At 37.8% G+C, this 27,825-nt stretch overlaps 1 protein-coding gene across 4 annotated transcripts in view; it reads right to left on the bottom strand.

The window, feature by feature from the left end:
* The window catches only part of LOC150101147 (uncharacterized), a 916,082-nt gene that overhangs the window by 395,082 nt on the left and 493,175 nt on the right, over positions 1 to 27,825 (bottom strand). For all 4 annotated transcript variants that reach the window (XM_090401639.1, XM_090401642.1, XM_090401641.1 and 1 more), the window contains 2 exons: positions 17,977 to 18,128; positions 2,628 to 2,741 (listed from right to left, as the gene is read on the bottom strand). In XM_090401639.1, the coding sequence (XP_090257765.1) occupies positions 2,628 to 2,741; positions 17,977 to 18,128 (266 nt within the window). The remainder of the gene's footprint in view (positions 1 to 2,627; positions 2,742 to 17,976; positions 18,129 to 27,825) is intronic.

Here is a 27,825-nt window from a genome sequence, read left to right as displayed (position 1 = left end):
AGCGCTTCTGATGCTATGACCAAATCCAAAACTCTTGAACCTCTTGTTACCGCTATTACATGCTGCCGAAGACATTTGTCCCTCAAGTATTCCAGAAATTATATCCCCTCCTTACTACTTGCATTTTCCTCTTCCCAGATTATACTGCTGTAGCTAAAATCTCCTGGTCTCCACCCTCTGTGCTTCCTAGTCTATAGCAACACCGCACTAAATACCCTGACTTGGCCACTTCTACCTCGCACCATATGCTTTCAAAACCACCTGTGTCACTGCCTTCCAAAGCCTCCACTCTTAGAGGACATAAGTCATCACTTATAATAAGCAGTACTCCACCACCACGTTTTCCTTTCCTATCCTTCCGAAAAATGATGTACCCTGCCACTTCAATTCTGGTTATTATATCATCCTCCATCAACCACATCTCAGAGATCCCAATAATCTTTGGCCAGGTTGATGCTATCAGCACCACTAATTCATCTCCTTTTTTCGGATACTCCTATATAGAGCATAAAAATGTCACTGCTTCTATACCTATCATTATCCCTTCACGAATCCCCTGGGCTCAATGTTACCTGATGTCGTTCCCCTTCCCCCAAGCACCCATTCTCACAAGAGTCCACCCCTGCTACTATCCATCCCCATGTGCTGCAATTTCCTGATTAGAATTCCATGTGGTATCCTGTCAAAGGCCTTTGCAAATTCCAGCAGTATCACTGCAAACCTATTACAGTGATCCAACTCAGCTGTCACTGTATCATAAAACACAAGGAAGTTACTGAGGCAATAACCACCCTTCACAAAACATGCTGTTCCCCTCCACCATACTTAATCCAATTTCCATCTATCAATTTCTGTATTTTCCCCTTGAACAATTTCTCCAATATTTGACAATGACTCCTGATATGCTGATTGGTCAGTAATTTGCTTCATCATTTAGTCTTGGATCCTCCTTTATGCAATGGAATTATTTCCCCCTCTTTCCACCTCCTCAGGACTAATCAAGAGCTGAGACTCATAGTCAAGTTCACCGAAAATTCCCTGGCTGCTTGTAGTAAAACTCAAGCTGGTATACCATCCAATCTCAGAGTTGTGTTAACATTAAAGTTCTGTAATATGCTTTGCACCTTCATTTCATTTTCCTCGGTTCCCATACATGCTGCAACATCACCCACCACTTGGATGATTTACTCTTGCAAAATGTTCACTTATTAATTCTAATATTTTGACTGATTCAGTTACCTCCCAACACTGGCATTCCTTATAATAATTCTGTCATATACATTTTTTTTTTCTTTTCCTTGCAACATATCAGAAGATCTGTTTGGGATTCTCTTTAGCCCGCATTGCTAACTTCCTTTCATAATCTGCTTTAGCTTTTCTTATCACACTAGTTATCCTTCCAGATCTCTTGTCGCCCCTACCTCCTCCACTACAGCTCCTCCAATCGAGTATGCATCCTCCCATCGATGGATCCCATACCTCAAGACTTTACATTCTGCTGCATCAAACAGACATCCCCATTCATTTGCCCATCTATCTAGCTTGTTCAAATCCTCTTGCAGGGCTACCACATCCGCACTATTACTAATAATCCTTCCCAGCTTCGCATCATCTGCAAACAACTGAATATCCCCTTGCAATCCACTGGCAATGTCATTGACCTATATTGTTTAACTTTTATATCAATGATACTGCCAGTGGATTGCAAGGGGATATTCAGTTGTTTGCAGATGATGCGAAGCTGGGAAGGAATTATTAGTAATAGTGCAGATGTGGTAGCCCTGCAAGAGGATTTGATCTGTGGGACCCCACTTGTATGCTCCACCATACATAACTCTCTGATACCTATCAGACAGCCAATCCTGAATCCAGTTGACCAATCTGACATTCAGACCCATGTGCTGCAACTTAAATATCAGCTTATCATGTGGCACCCTGTCAAATGCCTTCGCTAAGTCTAAGAAAATTGCAGTATATGCCTTTCCTTGATCTAATGTTCTTGTAACTTTATTATAAAAGGCTAGCATATTGCTAAAACAAGATTGCCCCCTTCACAAATCCATGTTGACTCTCACAGATAACATCAATGATTTCTATATTTTCTTAAATTCAGTACTGAAACAGAAAGGTGTAACAAACCTTCTACAAACTAGAATCCTATCTAGGCATATTATTTATTAAAGAAGCATGAAACAGCATATCATTCTATGTTTATAGAAAACCCTTATGCCAGCTCAATCCATCACCTTTGAAAGTCCAGCATTACCACCAAGCCAAAGAATAGAGCTATCCATATCTTAGAAAATGATAAGAAAAAAGATTTAAACCACTTATCTACCTAGAAACCATCTAGAAATTGTCTATATGTGGTTAACTATAATTTACAGTTGGATGATTTACGATTAATGATGCAGTTAGATTTAGCTCACTTTTGTGTAGTGCCATGAAGCTTGTGTCTTGTTCATATATATGTTTTCCCAATGAAGATGACCTCGATATAGCGGCTGAGACATCTAGTGATATTTCTTAATTATAAGTAAAGTATATGCTCTAACATGTGCTTTTGTCTCTATAGTTTTCCACAGTATACAGAAAATTAAACAACTGTACATTTTCAGAAAGTTTACCTTTAATGATGGCTGATAGCACAGGCTTCTCCACTTTTAGATGAAGTACAGACTGTGTCTTATTTTTATAATACCCAATATAAGCTGTAGCTGTGAAAGTCACAATGGTTCCTTCTGGAAATAAAATAATAATAATATTAAGCAAAATTTAAAAAATGCAATTTTAACTTTTACTTTAACTCAAGTGTTTTCCCTATGTGGAAAAATGCTTTGCAATTTTTTTCCCCCATTATTATCTTTTTTGTATATATTTTTCAAAATTTCTTATTTATTTTTACATAGTCCAGAAAAAACCCTGTATAGAGACCAAACACGGAATTTTTTCAAGAAGCCACTTCAGACCTCCGATACACAGGGTGGGATCTCAAATTAGGCAATGATTTTCATCTCCCACAATCACAAACATCTATGCCTGCTGCAGAATTCAAACTCTGGAACCTGAAAATTTCCTGAAACCTGAAAAGTTTGCAGAAAAAATAAAATGGCTAACTTTGAAGCTCAAAAAAATGTCATGTTGGAGACCAAATAAAACTGAACATTTTTATCAGAGATATTTTTGATAGGTTGCAATAAATTAAAATGAGGATAGGTTGAAGATGTGGGGTGCTTCAATTCATAGGTAAAAAAGAGGGAACAATAGAAACTTATAAGATATGAAAGGGGTTTTATAAAAGTGGTGCAAAGAAATGGAGATACTGAAAATGATAATTATCATCACCATTAATGTAAAACTAGTAATAAGCTTATGGAATTAACAACGCATATAAAGTATATTAATTAAAGGCAACTTTAATGAATAACTTCTATATTTCGGCAACATCACGTTGCCATCTTCAGGAACATAAAAATATGGTATGTGCACGCAGGCACTAACAAAAGCAAATGAGGAAGAAAGCAAGAAATTAATATTGCTCTTAAAGCTCTAATGGTGCCCTCTGATGGGCTAATTTGGTTGTCTTAGCAGTTGGGCTGAAGTTCTCATAATGTAAGTCTCCCAAATTTGGGGTAGTTTCATGCACACAAATTTGTTGAGGTTTCGAACGTTTTTTAGAGAAGCTGATGATTCCTTGAATAATCTTTCATACTTAAACTTGCTGCGGTGTATTATTTTAGTTTTCTTCCAACGAATTCTATGATGGGTATCTAAGGCATGGTCTGCCAGCCCAGAGTGGCTGTACTGGTGAAACCAGATGTAGTCTTTGTGTTCTGATATCCTGATATTTGCTGTCCTGCCTGTTTGGCCAAAGTAGGACAATTTGCAGCTGCAAGGGACCTGGTATACACCAGGTAGGTCTAGGGGAAGTGGTTGGTCTTTGGTAGAGGGGATAAGGGATGCCAACTTTTTATATGGTCTGTAACAAGAAGTAAGGTCATATTTTTTGAGGATATTTGTTATTTTCTCTGAGGTGCCTTGGATGTAGGGAATGGTGATAGATTTGGTGTAATCTTTATTGTGCAGGGAGATTGTGGTTTACTGGTTTTTATAATTTTTTTGGATTTTTTGGGGGGTTATTATTATTATTATTATGACCCCAAGACCTCATGGAGTCAAAGACTCACTTGGGAGGTATCACACACACACATCTCATCATACCGTGTCTCAAACACACTCAAACTCTTGCAGACACCACAATCTCAGGCAAGGCATTCCAATCATTCACAACTCTGCAAGAAAAACCCTTGCTCACACCCTCTTTATACAGTTTCCAGGGATGACCTCTGGTTTTCCCCTGATCTTCCACTATTCTCTGTAGAACCTCTCCACCATTGATCTTATAACAACCCCTTACCAACTTGTATGTCTCTCCTATCTCCCCCCTTCCTGCTCTCCACCAGACTCTGCTAATTACATCTTCACAATCTTTCCTCATATTCAACATTCCAGAGGTCAGAAACTACCTTAGTCAGTCGCCTTTGGACCTTTTCCAACATCTCTTCATCCTTCTGAAAACCTGTTTTCCAAATCTGGGCACAATAGTCAATGTGTGGCTTAATCAAAGCCTTATACAATGGAACAAGAATCTCCCTACTTCTACACATCAGTGTCCTCCTTTCCCAGAAGCCTTTGTGTTGTCTTCACAATTTTGGCGATGTGTCCCCTGAATTTTAGATCCTTATCCACTATCACCCCCAGATCTCTTATTTCCTCTACCTCCAACAATATATTCTCACCAAGCATAAATTTTGCATCTCATCTTTGTTTTCCAAATTTTAAAACCTTACATTTTGCAACATTGAACTCACATCCCCATTTGCTTTCCCAATAACTCAATTTATTCAAGTCTTCTTGCAAGGCTACAACCTCACTGCCCTTTATGGTTCGTATCAACTTTGCATCATCTACAAACAACTGAATATCTCCATCCAAATCTTTGCCAATATCAATAATATACAAGTTAAATAGTAATGGCCCTAAAACAGACCCCTGAGGCACTCCACTAGTGACTTTCCTTTTCCTAAATATCGCACCCCCCATACACAACTTGTTGATACCTATCAGAAAGCCCGTCTCCAATCCAATGCACTAATCTAATATTAAACCCCATCTGCTCTAGTTTGACTGTCAACTTATCACGAGGTACTCTATCAAAAGCTTTTGCGAAATCCAAGTATATTACTGTGTATCCTTCTCCTCTGTCCAAGGAAGCAGTCACTTTATTGTAATAAGTGAGTAGATTACTAAAACATGACCTCCCTTTAGCAAATCCATGCTGTTCATCAAAGATTATACCATTGTTGTCAACCCAACTCTGGATCCTAGTTCTCACAAGCTTCTCCAACAACTTAACCACAACACCTGACACACAGATAGGCCTATAGTTTGATGCTTGAGTTCGATCACCTCCTTTATGAAGTGGCACAATCTTGCCCTCTTTCCACTCTTTAGGAACTTGACAAAGTACAAGACTCGTATTAAAAAAATATGTCAAGGCAGGTGTCAACTCTCTGGCACATTCCTTCAGAATACGTGGTGATATATTATCAAATCCCACAGCCTTATTTACGTCTAGTTTACTCAAATCCCCAAACACCTCTTGCTCACTTACAGTCAGTCTCTCCTCCCCATCACCAACTGCTCTGAATCTCTCCATGAAGTCACATTCACAAGATTGAAAGTTCTTTATGAACTGTTCGTTAAGTATCTCTACCACATCTTCTGCAACAGTTGTCTTTATACCATTTTCTCCAATCAGTGTCATCCTTCTATTGGAATGTCCTCCGTGTTCCATGGTCCGCCATCTTGTTGTAATGTTGTTCTTAATAAAATCAATTAATTGCTGGTTGATTACTAATCAAAATATAGGGAGATTTATATTTATACTGTGCCACCCTATACTTAGATTAGTCTAGGTAAAATAGTAGAATCAATCTTCAATTAACTTAGCAGTCTCCTTATTCATACAGGCTGAATTTAATAATTTTCACTTAGGGCTTCCGCAAGGTTCGAACTTTTTATGAACGGTGCAATGAAAAAGAATCAGGCACACACAATATTGAAATCAATAAAACAAAACATTTAATACAAGGTTATATGACAAGTCCATAAATTTAACTCCGAAAATAAGATAATACAATCAACTTGGTTCTTCAAGTCAAAACATTCATATTAAATTAGACTTCAAATCTTCAGACACAAAATTCACAGTTCTCTCAGTTACAAAAATTGTTCATGCTGATCATTACTACAGAATTTCTTGCTAAATAACTTTTCTGGTATCACTCAGTTACACTTTATATTTAACACTTAGCAAGCACTTATAACATTATTAATCGCGGCAGTTATTGCTTCAAGGGGAGTTATTTTCAACTTCTAACTTCGCCGAAATTCAGTGAAACGCCATAGTAAATGTTAGGATATTCGAGACGGAACTATCACTTAAACTTTCACACTGAATTAAAGTAAAATAGGACTGTTCTTACCGGGATTAATCCTTAGCACATCAGATTCAATTTGAGCACATTACAAACTTATATTCACTTATTACTCCGATGGAACACTATTCAAAAGAATTCTTCAAGGAGATAACTAAATTATTATTTATCGCGCTACACAATTCTTGGCAGGCTTACTATAAGGCAGAATAATTATTCCTTGTTTACTACTGTATAACAAGTTGAGCTTTGTATAATCCTTCTTTAAAGCGATATAGGAATACGTAGTAATTCTAAAACTTAGTGGATTTATTCTGAATCTTCTATTAATCTTCCGGTCTTTTAGTTATCCTATTACGGCACTAAATTCCTATTACTGCCACTGCTGACTTCACTCTCAGCTATCTATAAGTTTTCTCCTTGTCTCCGCACACTTCTCAATGCTACTCCTTTGAATTCCCTGGCCTTCAGTCTCCTTGTTTACTTTTTCCTCTCGCTTCTATGCTGTCCTTCTTCCCGCTTCTAACTTGTTCCCTCCGTCTAACTTATTAATTTCTCCTGTCCCAATTATCAAAGACCACACTCTACGCTCGCGCGTTCTATTTTATTTATATCTCCATGGCAACGATCAAAACAGAACGTAAACATAAGCATTAGCATTACATAAGGTTATACTTTTACACTGAGTAATGAAAAATCATAATAAAAATATTATAGTTACTTAATTTGTCTTTCATTTCATTTACAAATAATAATAATAAAATATATGTTACAGTTTATATAAGGCACATAAAGGTTACATACATAGGAATCCCCAAAATATTATTGAAGGAATAAAGTAATAAGATAAATGTTATTTGCTACAGAGTTCTTTCAATAGTATAATATACATTAAATTTATATAATTAAATAATAACTGATAAAATTCAAGGATAATACATAAATAATAATTTTTAAGCAAGGGACTAACAAATAATATTTAAACAAGTCTTGCTTAGTATATGGTAGATTACGTTAAATGTGAATGAAGAATAAAAATATACAAAACAATTTCATTCACAGTTTAACACTTTCATAATCATTCTTAATTTTGCTGGCTATATATAGAAAGAACTCCCTAGGATTCTTTTTGGTTTCGTTAGCTAATTGCTGTTCATACCTCTCTTTAGCTACTCTCACCAACCAAGTCACACTCCTTGCCTGGTCTTTGTAGACCTCATGAAATTGGTTATTTCCACTTCTCTTATGCTGCCTCCACAATGCCCTTTTTTTCTGTATCGCATGCTTAATCTCTTTATTCATCCATCTCACACCTACCTTATTTAATCTTCTCACCCTTGGAATACATTTAGACATTGCATCTACTACATAGTTTTTGAAAATCCCCCAAGCTACATTGATTTCTTTTCCAGCTAACTCCTCATTCCATGCTAAACCTGTAAGCTGTGCCTTGAGCTGTTCATAATCACCTCCCTTGTAGTCCACATATCCTCTTTTCTCACAGGGGTCCTTGCACTGCTGGCAACCACCTCATGGTCACTCTCACCAATTGGTGGATGATTTGGCACCTCATTTATAATTACATTCTCTGATGAGATGACCAAATCCAAGATTCTTAATCCTCGTGTGCGTTCTGTTACATACTGTCTGAGGTAGTTATCCCTCAAAAACTCAAGAAACTCATTTTCTTTACTTCCAGTTGCAATCTCATCATTCCAGTCTACACTGCCATAATTAAAATCGCCCATAATGATCACCCTTTTCTTATTTGCTTGGCTAATTTGACTATACATTTCTCTATCACCACCATCCACATTACCAGGTCTATAACAACATCCCACCAAATATTTGATTTTATTCACCTCTATCTCACACCATACTGCCTCAAAACCACTGGCACTATTTCCCTCTTGCATCTCTACCTTGTATGGACATAATTCTTTCTCTAACATCAATAGCACTCCCCCTCCCTTTTTACCCCTTTTATCCTCACGAAACATATCATACCCTTCCATCTCTATTCCTGTCAGGATGTCGTCTTCATCCAACCATGTCTCACTTATTCCGACAATCTTTGGGTGAACAGACGCAATTAGTGCAGCCATTTCATCTGCCTTGTTCCTTATACTTCTAGCATTGGTATACAAACACAACATCTCATTTCTGGATGTACAGCTAGTTCCACTGATACCACTCACTCGATGTGATCTCTCTATGCTAGACTGGGATCATTTCCCTTTCTGCTTATTCATTTCAGAACCCTTTTAAATTCCAACTGTTTCCTCTTGATCCCTGGTCAACCCATTCCTTTCCTGCCTACACATGCTCTCACCTCCTCTTGGAGCATCCACCTTTCTCACGCTATGTACCCCTGTCCACCCTGTGCCTCCCCCGTTTCCCTGCTCCTCTTGCACACCCATTCTCTCATTTTCTATACTCATACCACTCACTTCCCCATTCATAACCACCTCTTCAATCTCTCTTTCCTGTCTTACTCTCCTGCTCTTCCACATCACTCCCTCTCTCGATCTGATTCATTCTCTCTATTCATTTCTCTACCTTCCAGCAGCAGTTTCTCCAAACGACTCACACCATAACCACTCAAATGCAGTCCATCGCTTCCATACAGCTCACTTCGTCCCTCAAACTCATTCCACACATTAACAAACTGTATTCCCATCTCCTCACACATTTCAGCCAGAATATCATTCATAATCCTTGCTCTCTGCCTCATTTCACCACAGTCATACCTAGGCAACACACTGACTACCATTCCTGTCACACTATTTTCTTTTATCCTTCCAAGCAGCCTCCTGATATACATTCTGACATGCTCTTTGTTCTCTCTCAAATCATTTGTACCAATTAATACTATTAACTCTTTTGCTCGCTCCCGCCTCATATCCAATGCTTCAATCACTCTATTCATTTTACCACCTGGAAAACATACCTTGTGCATTCTATCCTCTAGCACACCTTTAATAATGGAGTCACCATACAAGGCCACTTGCTCATCTTTCGTTAACTCTTTCATGCCATCATGATTTATTTTAATAGAGTTGACCTGAATTCTCTTAATGTCATTCTGCATCCATTTCATTTCTTGCCTCATCCAATCCAATTCAACTTCCAAATCCCACGACACATTCTCTCTATCATTAAATCTTTCGAACTTTCTGACTCTCGGCCCCCTCTTCTCACTTTCACTCTCATTCATCCTTCTTTGTTTCCGTACTTTCGGTCCAACATATATCCAACTTTCACTATCATTCTTCTCAATTTCACTCTCATTTATCTTTCTTTGTTTCCATACTTTCAGTCTAACATGCATCCAACTTTCGCCATCATTCATTCTTTTTTCGCTAGCATTCATTCTTTCGATTTTTTTCACTTTCAATTTCTGCGTCACGCCATTTCTAGTTTCATTAGTTCTCTCAATTTCGTTTCCTTCTGCCACTCTCGCCTCACTTTCGTCCCTTTTAACATCCGGTATGGTTTTCAAATCGCTCTTTTTCTTTTTTACTGATTTTTTTAACATTTTTTTCCTCTCTTTCACACATGAACCCATGTTCCCCGCAACATTCTCGTTACTAACACTTTCTGTCATCAATTTCATATTTGCATTTCATCAGTTCCTCGTTCAGGTCACACTTCACACATACCCTTCTTCCATCCGCACCAAACATCCACAAATCATTTATGTAATTGAAGGAATACATATAACAGACCTCACACTTAATGAAACGACTGAAATCTAAATTAAAATCATGGAATGACAATGCCGCCGCCATTTTTTTTTTTTTTTTCACTGCAGGTTACTAGGTCTAATAATAACAATTTCGTAATTAAGTTTAGGCAAGAAAAATCCCCCACACTAATAATACTGGTAGCGCACAACGTTTACAGCCACTCTTACTCAAACAATTACGCATATATACTTAATTATTCCTAGAATAACTTATCTCAATCAGGAGCTCTTCTCAGACACGTCCACAGCACTTGGCTCCTTTAGCCACTGGCTAAGAAAGTGTTGAGGATATGGTTTAGTCCAGTGGTTAGGGCCTTGTCATCTGAGCAGATTAATTTTGCCCTGTTATATAGTGTTTTTATAACCCCATATTGTTGTGTGTGTGGGGGGGGGGGGATTGCTGGTGAATGTATCTGCCTGTATGGGTGGATTTTGTGTAAACAGAGAAAACCAAAGATCCATCAAGCTGGCAAGTGAATAAAGTGTCTAGGAAGGGGAGGGTATTGTTTTCCTCTTTTTCTGAGGTGAACTGGACTCTGGGGTGTTGGTTGTTTAAGTGTGTTAGGAAGGAGTGGAGTGTATCTGAGCCATGGGGCCAAATAGCGAACACATCATCCACGTATCGAAGCCAAATAGTGGGTTTTTGTGGGGTGGAGTTTAAGGCTTTCTCTTCAAAGGTCTCCATAAAGAAATTGGCCAAGGGTGGGGAAAGTGGTGAACCCATGGATGTCCCCCTCTATCTGTTTGTAGAATTTTCCTTGCCAAACAAAATAGCAAGATTTCGCAAGATTAGCAAGAAAAACGTTCCAAACCTCAACAAATTTGGGTGCATGAAACTACCCCAGATTTGGGAGACTTACATTATGAGAACTTCAGCCCAACAGCCAAGACAACCAAATTAGCCTGCCAGAGGGCACCATTAGGACTTTAGGAACAATATTAGTTTCTTGCTTTCTTCCTCATTTGCTTTTGTTAGTGCCTGCATGCACATACCATATTTTTATGTTCCTGAAGATGGCAACGTGACATTGCCGAAATATAGAAGTTATTCATTAAAGTTGCCTTTAATTAATATACTTTATATGCGTTGTTAATTCCATAAGCTAATTACCAGTTATGTATGACCAACGTATAAGCCTTGCTACTAGAATCATTAATGTAAAAGTAGAACAAAAATATTTTTAAAAATACATTTTTCTATTTTTATATGAGTAACTTAGCTATGCAAGCAATGTAATTTCATATCACTGGGGTTTGCAGAGAACAAATCCAAAAAAAATTTTATAAGCAGTTTAAAGTGCTTATAAAATTTTGCTCTGTTTTAGCCAGTTTTACTTAGTTATGTAATAAAAATGACTGATACTCATCATTTAAATGAAATTTATTTTTTTAAGTACATATTATCATGTAAGTTTTTTAATATCAATTTGTTTTGGACAAGAGGACATACTGTTATTTTCTTGATTACATTATTACTGTGCATAATTTTTAAACCAGACAATGGTTAAAAAACTTCACTGACCATATTATTTTATCACTTTAGTTATCAAAATTCTGTTCTCTCTTGAGATTTAAAGGAATTGAATGGAATTGAATTCTAAGAAATGAAATTAAATTACAGTTTAAATTAGAGTCCTCTGATTAGACATTCAACACGTTCACATAAGGTAGACATGAAAGAGGAAAATAGTGGCAGTGGTTATGAGGCAGTGTGGTGTAATGTGAAGGTTGACAGGAAGACTCATTTAGTTAGATGTTGCTATAGGCCCAGGAATGTGGAGGGTGGTGATGAAGAAAATTATAAACAACTTGGTTTAGTAAACAAAGGAAGGGTAATTATTACGAGTGATTTTAACTATTTCCATATAGATTGGAATGAAGAGATAGCATTTGTGAATAACGAAAATGAATTTCTTGAGTACTCGAGAGGTAACTATCTCAGGCAGCACGTAAAGAAGGGCAGGCGAGGATCAAGAGTTCTAGATCTGATCATTTCATCAGAGTATGTAATTGTGAGTGGCATTTCACACTTGACTCCAGTTCATGAGAGTGATCAAAACAAATAAGGTATGTGTAAAATGAGTGAATGAAGGGCTTAAGCATGAAATCAGGAAAAAGAAGGTACTTTGGAGACAGAACAGGATTAATAATGGGAATAATCAGGTTACATGAAGAGTATAAAGAACAAACCAGGATAGGACTCAGTTAATAAAGAAAACAAAAGTGCAGTATCAGCAGAAATTGGCAAATCAGGTGAAGAAAAACCCTAGAGAGTTTTTTAGATGTGACAAGCAGAAGGAAGATCTATCATGGTAAGATAATGTTAATGGATGAAAATTGTAGAACGGTAACTGTTACAGAAAATGTTGTTGAGGTATTCAGTGATCAATTAATAAGAGTGTTTCATCCTGATCAGGATGAAATCATGAGGAATGTAAGTGTAAAGAACATACTCCAGGATGGCTTATTTGTGAGTGATCAGGATGTATTTAAGGAAATAAATAACCTTGCTGTCAATAAGGCGATAGGATTTGATAACATATCACCACACATCTTTAGGGAATACTCCAGGGATTTGGCAGTAGCATTGGCACACCTGTTTAATAAGACTTAGAACAGCACAGGTTCAAAGGGAGTGGAAAGAAGGTAAAATTATTCTGCAGCATAAAGGTGGTGATAAGGCTCTGGCTTCAAATTAACAGGAGAGCTTGAGTAGATTGCATGAATGGGCAGGTATATGGAACCATCAATTCAATGTTGCAAAGTTTTGAGGTTTTGAGATTTGTTAATCAACGATGTGATGTGATGTAAAATATACATTTGGTGGGGAAACCTCAGAGGAAGTAGAGGAGATGAGAGATCTGGGAATTTGTAGTGTACAAGGACCTGAAATTCAGGGGACCACATTGCACAAGTTGCGAAGACATTACATCAGATAATGGCAATGATGTGGAGGATCGTGACATGCAGAAATAAAGAGGTTATGATGTTATTGTATAAAGTCATGATCAGGCCTCATATGGATTACTGTGCACAGATTTGATCATTTCTCATGGTGACGAAGATATGTTGAAAAGGGTCCAGAGAAGATTTGCAAAGATAGTGGTCTTTGGAATGTGCAATATGAAGAAAGATTGAGAAAATATAAATTGCAAAACCTCTTGAATAGGAGGAAGATAGGGGCATATGATGGAGAGATATAAGATAGTCAGGGACAGGTTGACATGGAACAGATTTTTTCAGAGAATGGAAGAAGGGAATAGAACAAGAGGCTATCACTGGAAACTGTATAAGAATTGTGTCAGCAGAGGAGTGATGCCAGGGTCTTTGCATGGAGAAATTTAGTTTAATCCTTTATCCAAGTGTGAGCAAACAAAGTTTGTGCCTGAAAGTATCTTCAGGACTGGGTTAAGGTGGTATAACACCAGGGCAACTCGTTGCAAAGGTGGAGCAAGATACCAACACTCCTATCTCAGTATCTCCCATAATGCAAAACCCATCTCCTTGCAGATATGTCTAATGTTATGCATTAAGGGAAGGGCCACTACCCAGACTAGTTTCGACCTTTATTGAGGTCTCTTCAGTGGGAGTCAGGGTAGTGTCCCTTCCCTTAATGCATAACATTAGACATATCCGCAAAGAGATAAGTTTTGCATTATGGGAGATACTGAGATAGGAGTGTTAGTAGCTTGTCCCACCTTTGCAGGCGTCGTCCTGGTGTTGCACTCCTTTCCCCAGACCTGAAGGTACTTTCAGGTGCAAACTTTGTTTGCTCACACTTGGATAAAGGATTAAACTAAATTTATTATATTCTAACCAAGTGAAAAATAAACTTTCAATAGCTTAAAAGAAATGTATTTATCTTTTATTATTTATTATTTCTTTTTTGTTATTTTTTATATTTTAATGGAAAAATTCACACATTGGTGTTGGTTAACAAACTTTGCTTCCTGCGTATTTCGGTGCTTAATGAATATTAGTAAATATTGCTTATTCATATGTTTCATTTCAAAGCAGTGATTAATTGTATTTACTTCGAATACTCTCCAGGGAAGCTCCAAATCTTCCTGTCCCTTTCAACACGCATTCATAAAAAGGGACTGTTGATATTGACTTTATATACATATCAAAACTCGTTTTATATTATCACTGTCACCTGAGTAGTTTTCTGTTACCAATAAAAGTTTTGCATATACTTCACACATGAAATAAGGCTTAAACAAGTTCATGTGGGGAGATAGTAACTCGCTTGCAGTGGTAAACAACATACCCTCCCCACTCCCTAACAGCCACTATACTGCAGAGGCAATAAAAACAAGTACTTTTATTATGCCAGTGAATAAGGTATGAGGAGTCTGTGTAATATATTTCTCAACAAATAGTGAAATTAGAGACAACTGGGAAAAAAAACACACTAATTAATGAATCACGTGTCCCCTCATACAGAAACTATGCTGTATAGACTGAAACAAAACCATATGTTGCATGGGCAAACACAGTATCTAACTAAAAACTATTGTTATTAATTGGATGTGTGTGTGAGTTCGATTTCCCAAGGTAGCAATAAAATTCAACCGAACGTGTTAAAATTCGTAAAAGTGTTAAAAGTAAGTAATATATATAATGAATGTTATGCAGTTTCACATATGGAATTCGGTTGAAGAGAGTTAGCATTTCAACTCAATTGTCAGCTATGCGTTTATCTTTCAGTTGCGTGATCTTTTGTTAATACCGCACCAATCATATGCACTTTTAATAACCTGCCTTTGCTGTCTGTTTCACGTTAGGCTTAATTACCGTAAAGGGAGAAAAGTCACAAAAGAGAAAAATGTTCCTGGTCCGGGGATTCCCTTATTCAGGTACCATTCACTAATTTCATGTTATCAGTCTGTGGTGTGCCAGTATCGGTAAGTGGTGATATTATTTGATCTATTCTACATTAAAAAATTTAACCCTGAGATGGATAAGTGGCTGATAAAAAAAAAAAAAAAAATCCCATGAACAATCAGAAGAAGCAGAAACAGACTCAAAAAAAAAGGACAGTATTTCATATTTTACCAGAACAGCCTGCATCGTCTTCAGAGCCAAATGGTAAGAGGCAAAAAATGTAACATATGCATTTCATTTTTGCAATATTTGCTGTATGTTTTTTATTGAATATAAATACAATAAATATTATAATAATATATCTCTCTATTACGATTTTTTTCCGAGGGGAGCCGTGAAATATTTTCATTTTTGCAAAGGGGGCCCTGACATCCAGAAATTTGGGAAGGTTTAGAGGACATATTGCTAGTGTTGCAAAGGCTGCACATTGTAGTGCTGCTATGATAAGAAGTACTCTAACATGCAAGGATAAGGAAGTGGTTGTGCGAGCGTATAAAGTACTGGTCAGACCATACCTGGACTATTGTGCTGATCTGGTCACCTGGTTTTCAGTGTGATATGGAGACATTGGAGAGGGTCCAGAGATGAGTGATAAGACAATATCAGGAGTTTGGAATGCTGGCTATGGAGAGAGGTTGAAGAAATGTGGATTGAAGAGTTTGGTGGATAAGAGGAAATGAGGTGATATGATAGAGTCATTTAAGTTAGTAAGAGGATTTTACCAGATTAATCCAGAGGGGATTATAAAAAGAGTAGAATGCGAGAGGGGAAGAACCAGAGGTCATTCCTGGAAGTTATGTAAAAGTATGGTGAAGAAGAGTGTGAGGAGTAGATTTTTTACATGGAGAATTGTCAGTGAATGGAATGCATTATCAGAATGTGTTGTTAATGTAAGGAGTGTTAAGGACTTTAAGATTCTATATGATAAATATGTTATCAGTTGAATGAACCTCTCAAGATTAGTCTATGGACTCCATTGGGGATGTAATAATAATAATAGTGAAATTTAATAATAATATTATTATTAATAAATTTAATAATAGTGTATCCGGCTTTAAAGTAATGAGGGATTTATTATCCCCTTAACTTAAATAGTGAAATTTGCTAGAAATCGTTAATATCTAAAATTACTAAACGACTTAATCCATATATTATATTTCCACCCCATAACATCATTAAATGATCTTATAGTGCATATTAGTGCTGCAGTTGAATTAAAGGATCATAGGATCATCCAGAAACCTGTTCTAGATACTCTACATTCCAATAATCAAGGAAGTGTTCTCGTATTTAGTTGTGAAAATCATTTACCGCATAAAGACATTCACAAACATCTATGCCAGAGATATATTTTACACCACAGACTAGGAAATAAAGACGTTTAATTCACAAATCAGTTTGGCAATACGAAAATTATGTTATATTATTTGGCCAAGCATAGTCTAACAAAGAGAATAATACATGACATTATTATTATTACATGATACCTCCAAGGAGTCCAAGGACTCATCATGGGAGAATACCCTACTCCACTCTGCTACACAAATCTCACCATCTCCTCTACTACTTAATTCTCCAAATACACACAATGACACTACTACCATCGACACTATCTACTACCCATCACTACCATCAACAACAGTATTTTTAGTCCGTAATTTTTGTGTGTTCTCATAACCGATTTGCCTGTAGGCAGGATTTAAACCCTTGGGATTAAAAACATAACATAGCATAGCAAAACACTTTCTATATAACATTGCATACTCTACTAACTACTATGCATGCTATAAAACATTACATAACAAGTAGTGAAAATTTATGTTAGAGGCTAAATAGAGTGAAACAGCACAGAGAAAATATTAATAATAATATTTAATCCTCCAATGCTTCGTCTCAGTCACAGAGACATCTTGAGGGAGAGGGTATACACTATGTGACTTATAACACACAAAGGTAACACAAAACTAAGTGGAACATGTGGACAAAATCCTGAATAGGTGTTGCTTCCTCTTACACCCTACAAGGTAAACTGAGAACATTTATCGTAAAGCTAATTTTCGAGAGCAACTATTTTATTATAAAAAGTCTTTCACTTCTAAATTTCTTGTGATGGAGCATGGTGGACTTTTTCAAATTGATTCTACAAGCCATATCTGAAGCATGGTCTGCAAGCCCGATTGACCATAATCATGACTGCAGATGTGTTTTTTGTGTTTTTCCACATGGATGTTGGTAAATCTCCCGTCTGTCCATAGCAGGGCAACTTGTAGAAGCAGAGCACTTTATATACTCCAAGCACAGAGAGAGGAGGGAGCTATAGAAGAACATATAAGAGTACCAACATTTCAGCGAAGCTTCAAAGCCATGCAGAGATTGCATTTCTTTAAGACTCTCACTAGTTTTTCTGAAGTACCTCGGACATAAGGGATGATGATGATAAAATTACTAAAATTTTTCTGAAGAGGTTGAGGATTTGGGGAATAATTGATTATTTTTTTATACTGCAGAAACTGTAGCCATTAAATAAAAAGATATGATGTATATGATTGAGTTCTGCTGCAAGAGAGGCCTTATTGGAGCATTAAAACACACCATCAGTGTTTTAATGATACCGTATGGATGAAAGCAGAGATGATTAGAAAGATGTGAATGTATTTGTTTGTGTCAGATGTTTGCTGGGGCTTATCTCATTACAGTTTCACTCCGTTAAGCCTCTAACATGAGATTCTCCAAGCAGCACTTAAACCTTAACACATGGGTAGTGAAAATTCATGTCCTATAATTCTACATCATGAAAACATAAAATGTGAAAAAAGTAACAGATAGATTAAACTTTCTAACCTGGAAGAGTGTATGGCTTTAACTTATAGACTGGTGAATGGATATAATTAAAATCAAATTTAATACGTGGATTATCTGCACTCCACATCATACCAATGGGTTCACTTTTCAATATGCAGTTTGGTAAATTTACTTCAGCAAACAATATTACTCTAAAAAAGAAAAGAATTAACAGTTGTTATTAATAATAATAATAATAATAATATATATATATATATATATATAAACATTATTTCAATTAAATCAATTGCACAATTAGTTTCATCTTCTTAGAAGACTTCTTCAGGTGATCACATGAGAGAAATACCAGCAAACATTGCAATGAAAAAAAATCTATACATTCAAGTGTTAGCATATCAACATTTGAAGCTGTTCTGTGCATCTTTTCATTGTTGGGCGTGACATGCATTTGCAGTCTTGTGAATGCCAAAGTTGGATAGTCTGAGAGATTACAGCTGAGGTCATGTTGAGATATGATGGACTGAGTATGTCTTTAGATTCTGCAATTCTTCTTTCCAGTTTATCATAGCATCAAAAGATATTTTCTGATTTGTCTCATATGACTGGATGAATGATAGAGTTTTCATTCATTAGCATCAGCAGAATTCAGGACATGGTTCGGCTTATATGTTATATGTTATATGTTATATGTATTCCTTCGATTACATAAATGATTTGTGGATGTTTAGTGCGGATGGAAGAAGGGTGTGTGTAAAATGTGACCTGAACGAGGAATTGATGAATGCGAATATGAAGTTGATGACAGAAAGTGCTAGTACCGATTGTGTCGCGAGTGCATGTTTGAAAGAGTAGGATGGCGAGGAAGACAGGTGAAAAAATGTTAAAAAATCAGGAAAAAAGAAAAAGAGCGATTTGACAACTGTAATGGATTTTAAAAGGGACGAAAGTGAGGCGGAAAGAAACGAAATTGAGAGAATGAATGAAAGTAGAAATGGCGTGATGTAGAAATCGCAAGTAAAAAAAATCGAAAGAATGAATGATAGCGAAAAAAGAATGACTGATGGCGAAAGTAGGATGCATGTTGGAATGAAAGTACTGAACCAAAGAAAGATGAATGACAGTAAAAGTGAGAAGAATGATAGCAAAAGTTGGACGCATGTTAGTCTGAAAGTACGGAAACAAAGAAAGATATGTGAGAGTGAAAGTGAGAGGAATGATAGTGAAAGTTGGACGTATGTTGGACCGAAAGTACGGAAACAAAGAAGGATGAATGAGAGTGAAAGTGAGAAGAGGGGGTCGAGAGTTAGAAAGTTAGAAAGATTTAATGATAGAGTGAATGTGTCGCGAGGTTCGGAAGGTGAATTGGATTGGATGAAGCAAGAAATGAAATGGATGCGGAATGAAATTAAGAGAATTCGGGTCAAAACTATTAAAATAAATCATGATGGCATGAAAGAGTTAACAAAAGATGAGCGAGTGGCGTTGTATGGCGACTCCATTATTAAAGGTGTGCTAGAGGATAAAATGCACAAGGTATGTTTTCCAGGCGGTAAAATGAGTAGAGTGATTGAGGCATTGAATATGAGGCGTGAACGAGCAAAAGAGTTAATTGTATTAATTGGTACAAATGATTTGAGAGAGAACAAAGAGCATGTCAAAATGAATGTCAGGAGACTGCTTGGAAAGATAAAGGAGAATAGTGTAACAGGAAGGGTGGTCAGTGTGTTGCCTAGGTATGATTGTGGTGAAATGAGGCAGAGAGCAAGGATTATGAATGATATTCTGGCTGAAATGTGTGTGAGGAGATGGGAGTACAGTTTGTTAATGAGTGAAATGAGTTTGAGGGACGAAGTGAGCTGTATGGGAGCAATGGACTGCATTTGAGTGGTTATGGTGTGAGTCGCTTGGAGAGACTGCTGCTGGAAAGTGGAGAAGTGAATAGAGAGAATGAATCAGATCGAGAGGGGAGTGATGTGGAAGAGCAGCAGAGTAAGACAGGAGAGATTGAAGGAGTGGAAATGAATGGGGAAGTGAGTGGTATGAGTATAGAAAATGATAGAATGGGTGTGCAAGAGGAGCAGGGAAACGGGTAGGCTCAGGGTGGACAGGGATACACAGCGTGAGAAAGGTGGATGCTCCTAGAGGAGGTGAGAGCATGTGTAGGCAGGAAAGGAATGGGATGATCAGGGATCAAAAGGAAACAGATGGAATTGCAAAGGGTTCTAAAATGAAGAAGCAGAAAGGGAAATGGCCCCAGTCCAGCATGGAGAGATCACATCAAGTGAGTGGTATCATTGGAACTAGCTGTAGATCCAGAAATGAGTTGTTGTGTTTGTATACCAATGCTAGAAGTATAAGAAACAAGGCGGATGAAATGGTTGCACTAATTGCGTCTGTGCACCCAGAGATTGTCGGAATAAGTGAGACATGGTTAGATGAGGATGACATCCTGACAGGAATAGAGATGGAAAGGTATGATGTGTTTCGTGAGGATAGAAGGGGGTAAAAAGGGTGGGGAGTACTATTGATGATAGAGAAAGAGTTATGTCCATACAAGGTAGAGATGCAAGAGGGAAATGGGGCCAGTGGTTTTGAGGCAGTATGGTGTGAGATAGAGGTGAATAGAATCAAATACTTGGTGGGATGTTGTTATAGAACTGGTAATGTGGATGGTGGTGATAGTGAAATGTATAGTCAAATAAGCCAAGCAAATAAGAAAAGGATGAACATTATGGGTGATTTTAATTATGGCAATATAGACTGGAATGAAGAGATAGCAACTGGAAGTAAAGAAAATGAGTTTCTTGAGTTTTTGAGGGATAACTACCTCAGACAGTATGTAACAGAGGGCACAAGAGGATTAAGGGTCTTGGATTTGGTCATCTCATCAGAGGATGTAATTATCAATGAGGTATCAAATCATCCACCAATTGGTGAAAGTGACCATGAGGTGATTACTTGGGTGGTTGCCAACAGTGCAAGGACCCCTGTGAAAAAAGGGTATATGTGGAACTACAAGGGGGGTGATTATGAAGAGCTCAGGAGACAGCTTGCAGGTGTAGCATGGAATGAGGAGTTAGCTGGAAAAGAGATCAATGCAGCTTGGGGGATTTTCAAAAAATATTTAGTGGATGCAATGTCTAAATGTATACCACGGGTGAGAAGGTTAAATAAGGTAGGTGTGAGATGGATGAATAAAGAGATTAAGCATGCAATACAGAGAAAAAGGGCATTGTGGAGGCAGCATAAGAGAAGTGGAAGTAACCAATTTCATGAGGTCTACAAAGACCAGGCAAGGAGGGTTGACTTGGTTGGTGAGAGTAGCTAAAGAGAGGTATGAACAGCAGTTAGCTAATGAAGCTAAAAAGAATCCTAGGGAGTTCTTTCGATATGTAGCCAGCAAAAGAAAGAATGATTATGGAAGGATGACATTGATTGGAGGAAATGGTATAAAGACAGCAGAATGTGTGGTGGAGATACTTAATGAGCAGTTCATAAAGATCTTTCAATCTTGTGAATGTGACTTCATGGAGAGATTAAGAGCAGTTGATGATGGGGAGGAGAGACTGACTGTAAGTGAGCAAGAGGTGTTTGGGGAGTTGAGTAAACTAGATGTAAATAAGGCTGTGGGACTTGATAATATATCACCGCGTATTCTGAAGGAATGTGCCAGAGAGTTGACACCTGCCTTGACATATTTTTTTAATACGAGTCTTGCGCTTGGTCAAGTCCCTAAAGAGTGGAAGGAGGGCAAGATTGTGCCACTTCATAAAGGAGGTGATCGAACTCAAGCATCAAACTATAGGCCTATCTGTGTGTCAGGTGTTGTGGTTAAGTTGTTGGAGAAGCTTATGAGAACTAGGATCCAGAGTTGGGTTGACAACAATGGTATAATCTTTGATGGACAGCATGGATTTGCTAAAGGGAGGTCGTGTTTTAGTAATCTACTTACTTATTACAATAAAGTGACTGCTTCCTTGGACAGAGGAGAAGGATACACAGTAATATACTTGGATTTCGCAAAAGCTTTTGATAGAGTACCTCGTGATAAGTTGACAGTCAAACTAGAGCAGATGGGATTGGATATTAGATTAGTGCATTGGATTGGAGACTGGCTATCATAGGTATCAACAAGTTGTGTATGGGGGTGCAATATCCAGGAAAAGGAAAGTCACTAGTGGAGTGCCTCAGGGATCTGTTTTAGGGCCATTACTATTTAACTTGTATATTAATGATATTGGCTAAGATTTGGATGGAGATATTCAGTTGTTTGCAGATGATGCAAAGTTGGGACGAACCATAAAGAGTAGTGAAGATGTTGTGGCCTTGCAAGAAGACTTGAATGAATTGAGTGATTGGGCAAGCAAATGGGGATGTGAGTTCAATGTTGTAAAATGTAAGGTTTTAAAATTTGGAAAACAAAGATGGGATGCAGAATTTATGCTTGGTGAGAATATATTGTTGAAAGTAGAGGAAATAAGAGATCTGGGAGTGATAGTGGATAAGGATCTAAAATTTAGGGGACACATCGCCAAAATTGTGAAGACAACACAAAGACTTCTGGGAATGATGAGGAGGACACACATGTAGAAGTAGGAAGATTCTTGTTCCATTGTATAAGGCTTTGATTAGGCCACACATGGACTGAAGAGATGTTGGAAAGGGTCCAAAGGCGACTGACTAAGGTAGTTTCTGACCTCTGGAATGTCGAGTATGAGGAGAGATTGAAAAGATGTAATTTGCAGAGTCTAGTGGAGAGAAGGAAGAGGGGAGATATGATAGAGACCTACAAGTTGGTAAGGGGTTGTTATAGGATCAATGGTGGAGAAGTTCTACAGAGAATAGTGGGAGATCAGGGGAGAACCAGAGGTCATCCCTGGAAACTGTATAAAGAGGGTGTGAGTAGGGGAGTGAGAGGCAGGTTTTTTTTCATGCAGAGTTGTGAATGATTGGAATGCCTTGCCTGAGAGTGGTCTGCAAGGAGTTTGAATGTGTTTAAGACCCGGTATGATGAGATGTGTGTGAGATAAAAGGACCTCCTAGATGAGTCTTTGACTGCATGAGGTCTTGTTTAATAATAATAATAATAAAATAATAATAGTCATTTAATCTATTTCAAAAATTATTATTATTATTATTAACATTTGATCTCCATTGAGTCAGAGACTCATCATGGGAGGTACTCACTATTGCATACAATGCTCATCCAACTGCGTCTTAAACTGATTCAATGTGTCCACATCCACAACACACTCAGGTAGTGCATTACACTCACCAACCACCCTCAATACAAAGAACTTGCATCTCACTCCTTTGCTCACACCCTCCTTATACAGTTTCCAGCAATGGCCTCTTCGTCTATTCCCCTCTCCCATTCTATGAAAAATCTCTTCCATGTCTACCTAATAACAACCCCTGACCAGATTATATGTCTCAATCATACCCCCCTCCCTCTTCCTCCTATACTCGAGTCTCTCCAACTGACATTCTCTCAATCTGTCCTCATACTCCGCATTACAAAGACCACTGACTACCTTGGTGAATCTTCTCTGGACTCATTTCAACATATCCTCATCACAATGAAAATACCATTAACCAAATATGAGCACAATAATCCATATGAGGCCTGATAACTTCTCTATTTCTGCATGTCAGGGTCCTCCGCATTATTGCCATTATCCGATGTGATGTCTTCACAACTTGTGCAATGTGGCCCCTGAATTTCAGGTACTTGTCCACTATCACTACTAGATCTCTCATCTCCTTTGCTTTTGTTAAAATTTCCTCACCAAGTGTATACTTTGCATCCCATCGTTGCTTACCAAATCTCAAAACCTTGCACTTTGCAACATTGAACTGACAGTTCCACTTACCTGCCCAATCATGCAATCTATTCAAGTCCTCTTGTAAGGCAATAACATCCGCTTGACTTTGCTCTCTCCAGTTTTGCATCATCCGCAAACAGCTGGATGTCACTAGTTAAACCCAACCCAATATCATTAACATACAAACTGAACAACAATGGCCCCAAAACTGACCCCTGCAGCACACCACTGGTGACCTTTCTCTTTTGAGATACTGCACCCCCATATACAACTCTTTCTGATACCTATCTGACAGCCAGTCACTGATCCAACACAGAAGTCTGTTATCCAATCCCATCTGTTTCAATTATATTGCTTTTTTTGAAGAACAGCTTTCGTGCACTTTAAATCACGAGCTTTGGTCAATTTTACACGACATCTCGTGTACCACTGCAAACAAAGAATTTGAAAAAATACGAGGTCAACAGATGAAAAAATTCGAAAAATGAAAAAAGAACTTGACCGTCACACCAAAACTTCCTACCAACACTGTAATCAATCTTTCTTCAGTCACCCTGAAGCCTGAACACACTTTCACATGGCCACAACTTCGCCTTTGCTCCCAGAAAAATACCTAGTGAGGATATTATGATCCAGATCAAATGCGGAATCTGCCATCTTCCAAATCAAATAGCCAACAGTGTAAGACTGGATGAAGCTTGTGTCCTCTCCAAAGCAAGAAGACTAAAAACCAACATATCCAACAATGAATATAAAGCTCTGCAGGAAATGAGGAATAATAAAGAAATAGTTATCACCAAAGTGGATAAGGGAAATGCAACTGTAGTACTTAATCAAAAGGACTACACAGGTAAGCTTAATACTCTTCTATTAGATCGGGCTACTTACCTCCCTATCGAATACAATCTCACCAACTCACAAATCAGAAAACTTCACAGGCTCCTTAACAAAGTCACTTCTTGGCCTGTAGAAGTTACAATCAGATTAAAGTTGTTTAACTCTATTCCCCCCCCCCATATTTATGGACTCCCAAAAATACATAAAGAAAATGTGCCATTACATCCCATAGTGGATGGCATTGATTCCCCCACATACAAATTAGCTAAACATTTGGCCAAAGCGCTTGCACACTATACTGGCAACACACCATCACACATAAAAACTCAGCCCACTTCAAAGCCAGCACAGAAAACCTTACACTCCAACATACTGCCATAATGGTCAGCTTTGACGTCTCCTCCTTATTCACAAATGTCCCACTCAAGGAAACTTTAGAGCTAATCCAAGCTAAATTTTCTCCTTATATCTCAGCCCTATTTCGGTTCACAATGAACTCAGGCTATTTCGTTTGGCAGAGAAAATTCTACAAACAAATAGAGGGGACAGCCATGGGTTCACCACTCTCCCCACCCTTGGCCAATTTCTTTATGGAGACTTTTGAAGAAAAAGCCTTAGCCTCTGCCCCACAAAAACCAATCATGGCTTCGCTACGTAGATGATGTGTTCGCTATTTGGCCACGTGGCTCTGATACACTCCTCTCCTTCATAACACACTTAAACAACCGACACTCCAGAATCAAATTCACCCTGGAAAAAGAGGAAAACAATAGCCTCCCTTTCCTAGACACACTAGTACCCGCCAGCCTGATGGAACCTTGGCTTTCTCAGTTTACAGAAAACCCACCCATACAGGCAGATACATTCACCAACAATCCCTCCCCCCAACAACAATAATATGGAGTGGTGAAAACACTATACAACAGGGCTAAACTAATCCGTTCTAACGACATGGGCCCTAAATACTGAACTAAATCACATCCTCAACACTTTCTCAGTCAATGGCTATCCCCCCCCCAAAAAAAATCCAAAAAATATTGAAACCTACAAACCACAACACCCCCCCTCCACAATAAGGATTACTCTAAATCCATCAATTCATCACTATTTCCTACAGAAAAAATTACCAAAATCTAAAAAATGCATGACTTGACCTCCTGTTATAGACCATACTGAAAATTGGCATCCCTTATCCACTCCACTAAAGACCAACCACTTCCCTTAGACCTACCTGGTGTATACCAGGTCCCTTGCAGCTGTAAACTGTCTTACTTTGGCCAAACAGGCAGGATAGCGAATATCAGAATTTCGGAACACAAGAACTACATCCGTTTTCACAAGTACAGCCATTCTGGTCTTGCAGACCATGCTCTAGATACATGCCACAGAATACGGTGGAAAAAAGCTACAGTAATACTCCATAGCAAATACAAATTAGAAAGACTATTTATGGAATTAGCATCAGCCCTAAGAAACTCTCCAAACCTCAACAAATTTGGTTGTATGAGACTGCCCCAAATTTGGGAGGCTTACATCAGCAGACCTTCAGCCCAATGGCTAAGAACACCTACTTAACCCGCTACGGAGCACCATCAGGACTTTTAGGAGAACAATAGCTTCATCACTTCATTCTCAGTTAGTGTGTTGTAGTGCCTACGTGCATATGCCATTTTTGTAAGTTCCTTTTCAAGATGGCGAAGTGACGTTGCCGAAATATCGGAAATATTTAGTAAAGTGTCATTTAATTTATATTCGTATCTACGTTGTCAATTCCTTAAGTGATTTAATAAAGTAGTTAAAAGTTTATGTACTTACCGGATTTGAATAGTTGTGTTACTTTAAATAATTTTATTGTAGTTTAAAATATTAAGTTGTGTTTTATGAAGAAGACATTCTCTTGTTGCTAACAGAGACAACGTGTCAGCCATTATACCTAGCTTCTTGCTTGCCAGTTTCATGGAATGTGCATGCTCACTGAGAAGTTTGATGTGTGATTGACAGCTGACAAGGAGAGCATTCTGTATCGAAGTAATGGAGAGTAAACAAGGGAGCATTCGGGAGGAAATTAAAACACAGGCAGACAGATTTTTAGATTCAGGAAGAAATTGAGTTTTTTTTATGTGATAGACGGAGGAAAATTAATACCATATTCCGAAAAAGGAATCATGGAACTATGAAGTTTCAAAGTGGAATAAGTACTGATAAATAAAAGAAAATATTGCTTAAATATAAAGAGCTAATAAGCTTCATTTCAGCGATATAAACAATATTTTAAATTAAGGGGATATAAAATCCACATTGTTCCAAAACCGAATAAGAAACTCAAAGATTGGAATCAGAGAGTTTCATGCCGAATATAGTAAATTATAAAGTATCGGCGAACACTAGCGTGAGCCAATGCAAGTGACCCTAGTACATAGTACAATACCAGACAACTCGTTGCAAAGGTGGGGAACGAGTTGTCCGGTATTGTACTATGTACTAGGGTCACTTGCATTGGCTTACGCTAGTGTTCGCCGATACTTTATAGTTTACTATATTCGGCATGAAACTCTCTGATTCCAATCTTTGAGTTTCTTATTCGGTTTTGAAACAATGTGGATTTTATATCCCCTTAATTTAAAATATTGTTTATATCGCCGAAATAAAGCTTATTAGCTCTTTATATTTAAGAAACTTAATGGTTGCACCAATTTGGAAACTCGTATAGCAGAGTATATAAGTTCTTTTCGCTATACACTTTGGTATTATGGTCTAGCTACTCACTGATGAAGCCTCAAAAAAGGCTGAAACCGGTCTGGGTAGTGACCTCCCTCCATAATGTAATAACAACATACATTTCCTAGGAAATGTGGTTTTACATTATGGAAAATACCTAAGAATAGCGATCTGAACTTTCCCCACCTTTGCAACGAGTTGTCCGGTATTGTACTACGTACTAGGGTCACTTGCATTGGTTCACGCTAGTGTTCGCCGATACTTTATAGAAAATATTGCTAAACATGTTTTATAAGGAATATTTGAGGAAACGCCAATTGGAAGATTAGTAGTAGATTCCGAAAAGGGAATCATAGAGCTGTAAGTTTTTTAAAGTGGAAGAGTTAAGACTGTCAATAAGCATTAGTGAATAAAAGAGTTGCTATTTACGTTCTAAAGGAATGTTCAAGAAAACTCTGATTAGGAAGTTTCATCTGTATTAAGGACACCAGATCTAATTATTAATTCT

This window comes from Typopeltis vanoorti, chromosome 12, assembly GCF_054136105.1.
Source record: "Typopeltis vanoorti isolate ZY-2024b chromosome 12, IOZ_Tvanoo_1.0, whole genome shotgun sequence".
Lineage (NCBI taxonomy): Eukaryota > Metazoa > Arthropoda > Arachnida > Uropygi > Thelyphonidae > Typopeltis > Typopeltis vanoorti.
This window is presented reverse-complemented; position numbering and strand designations above follow the sequence as displayed.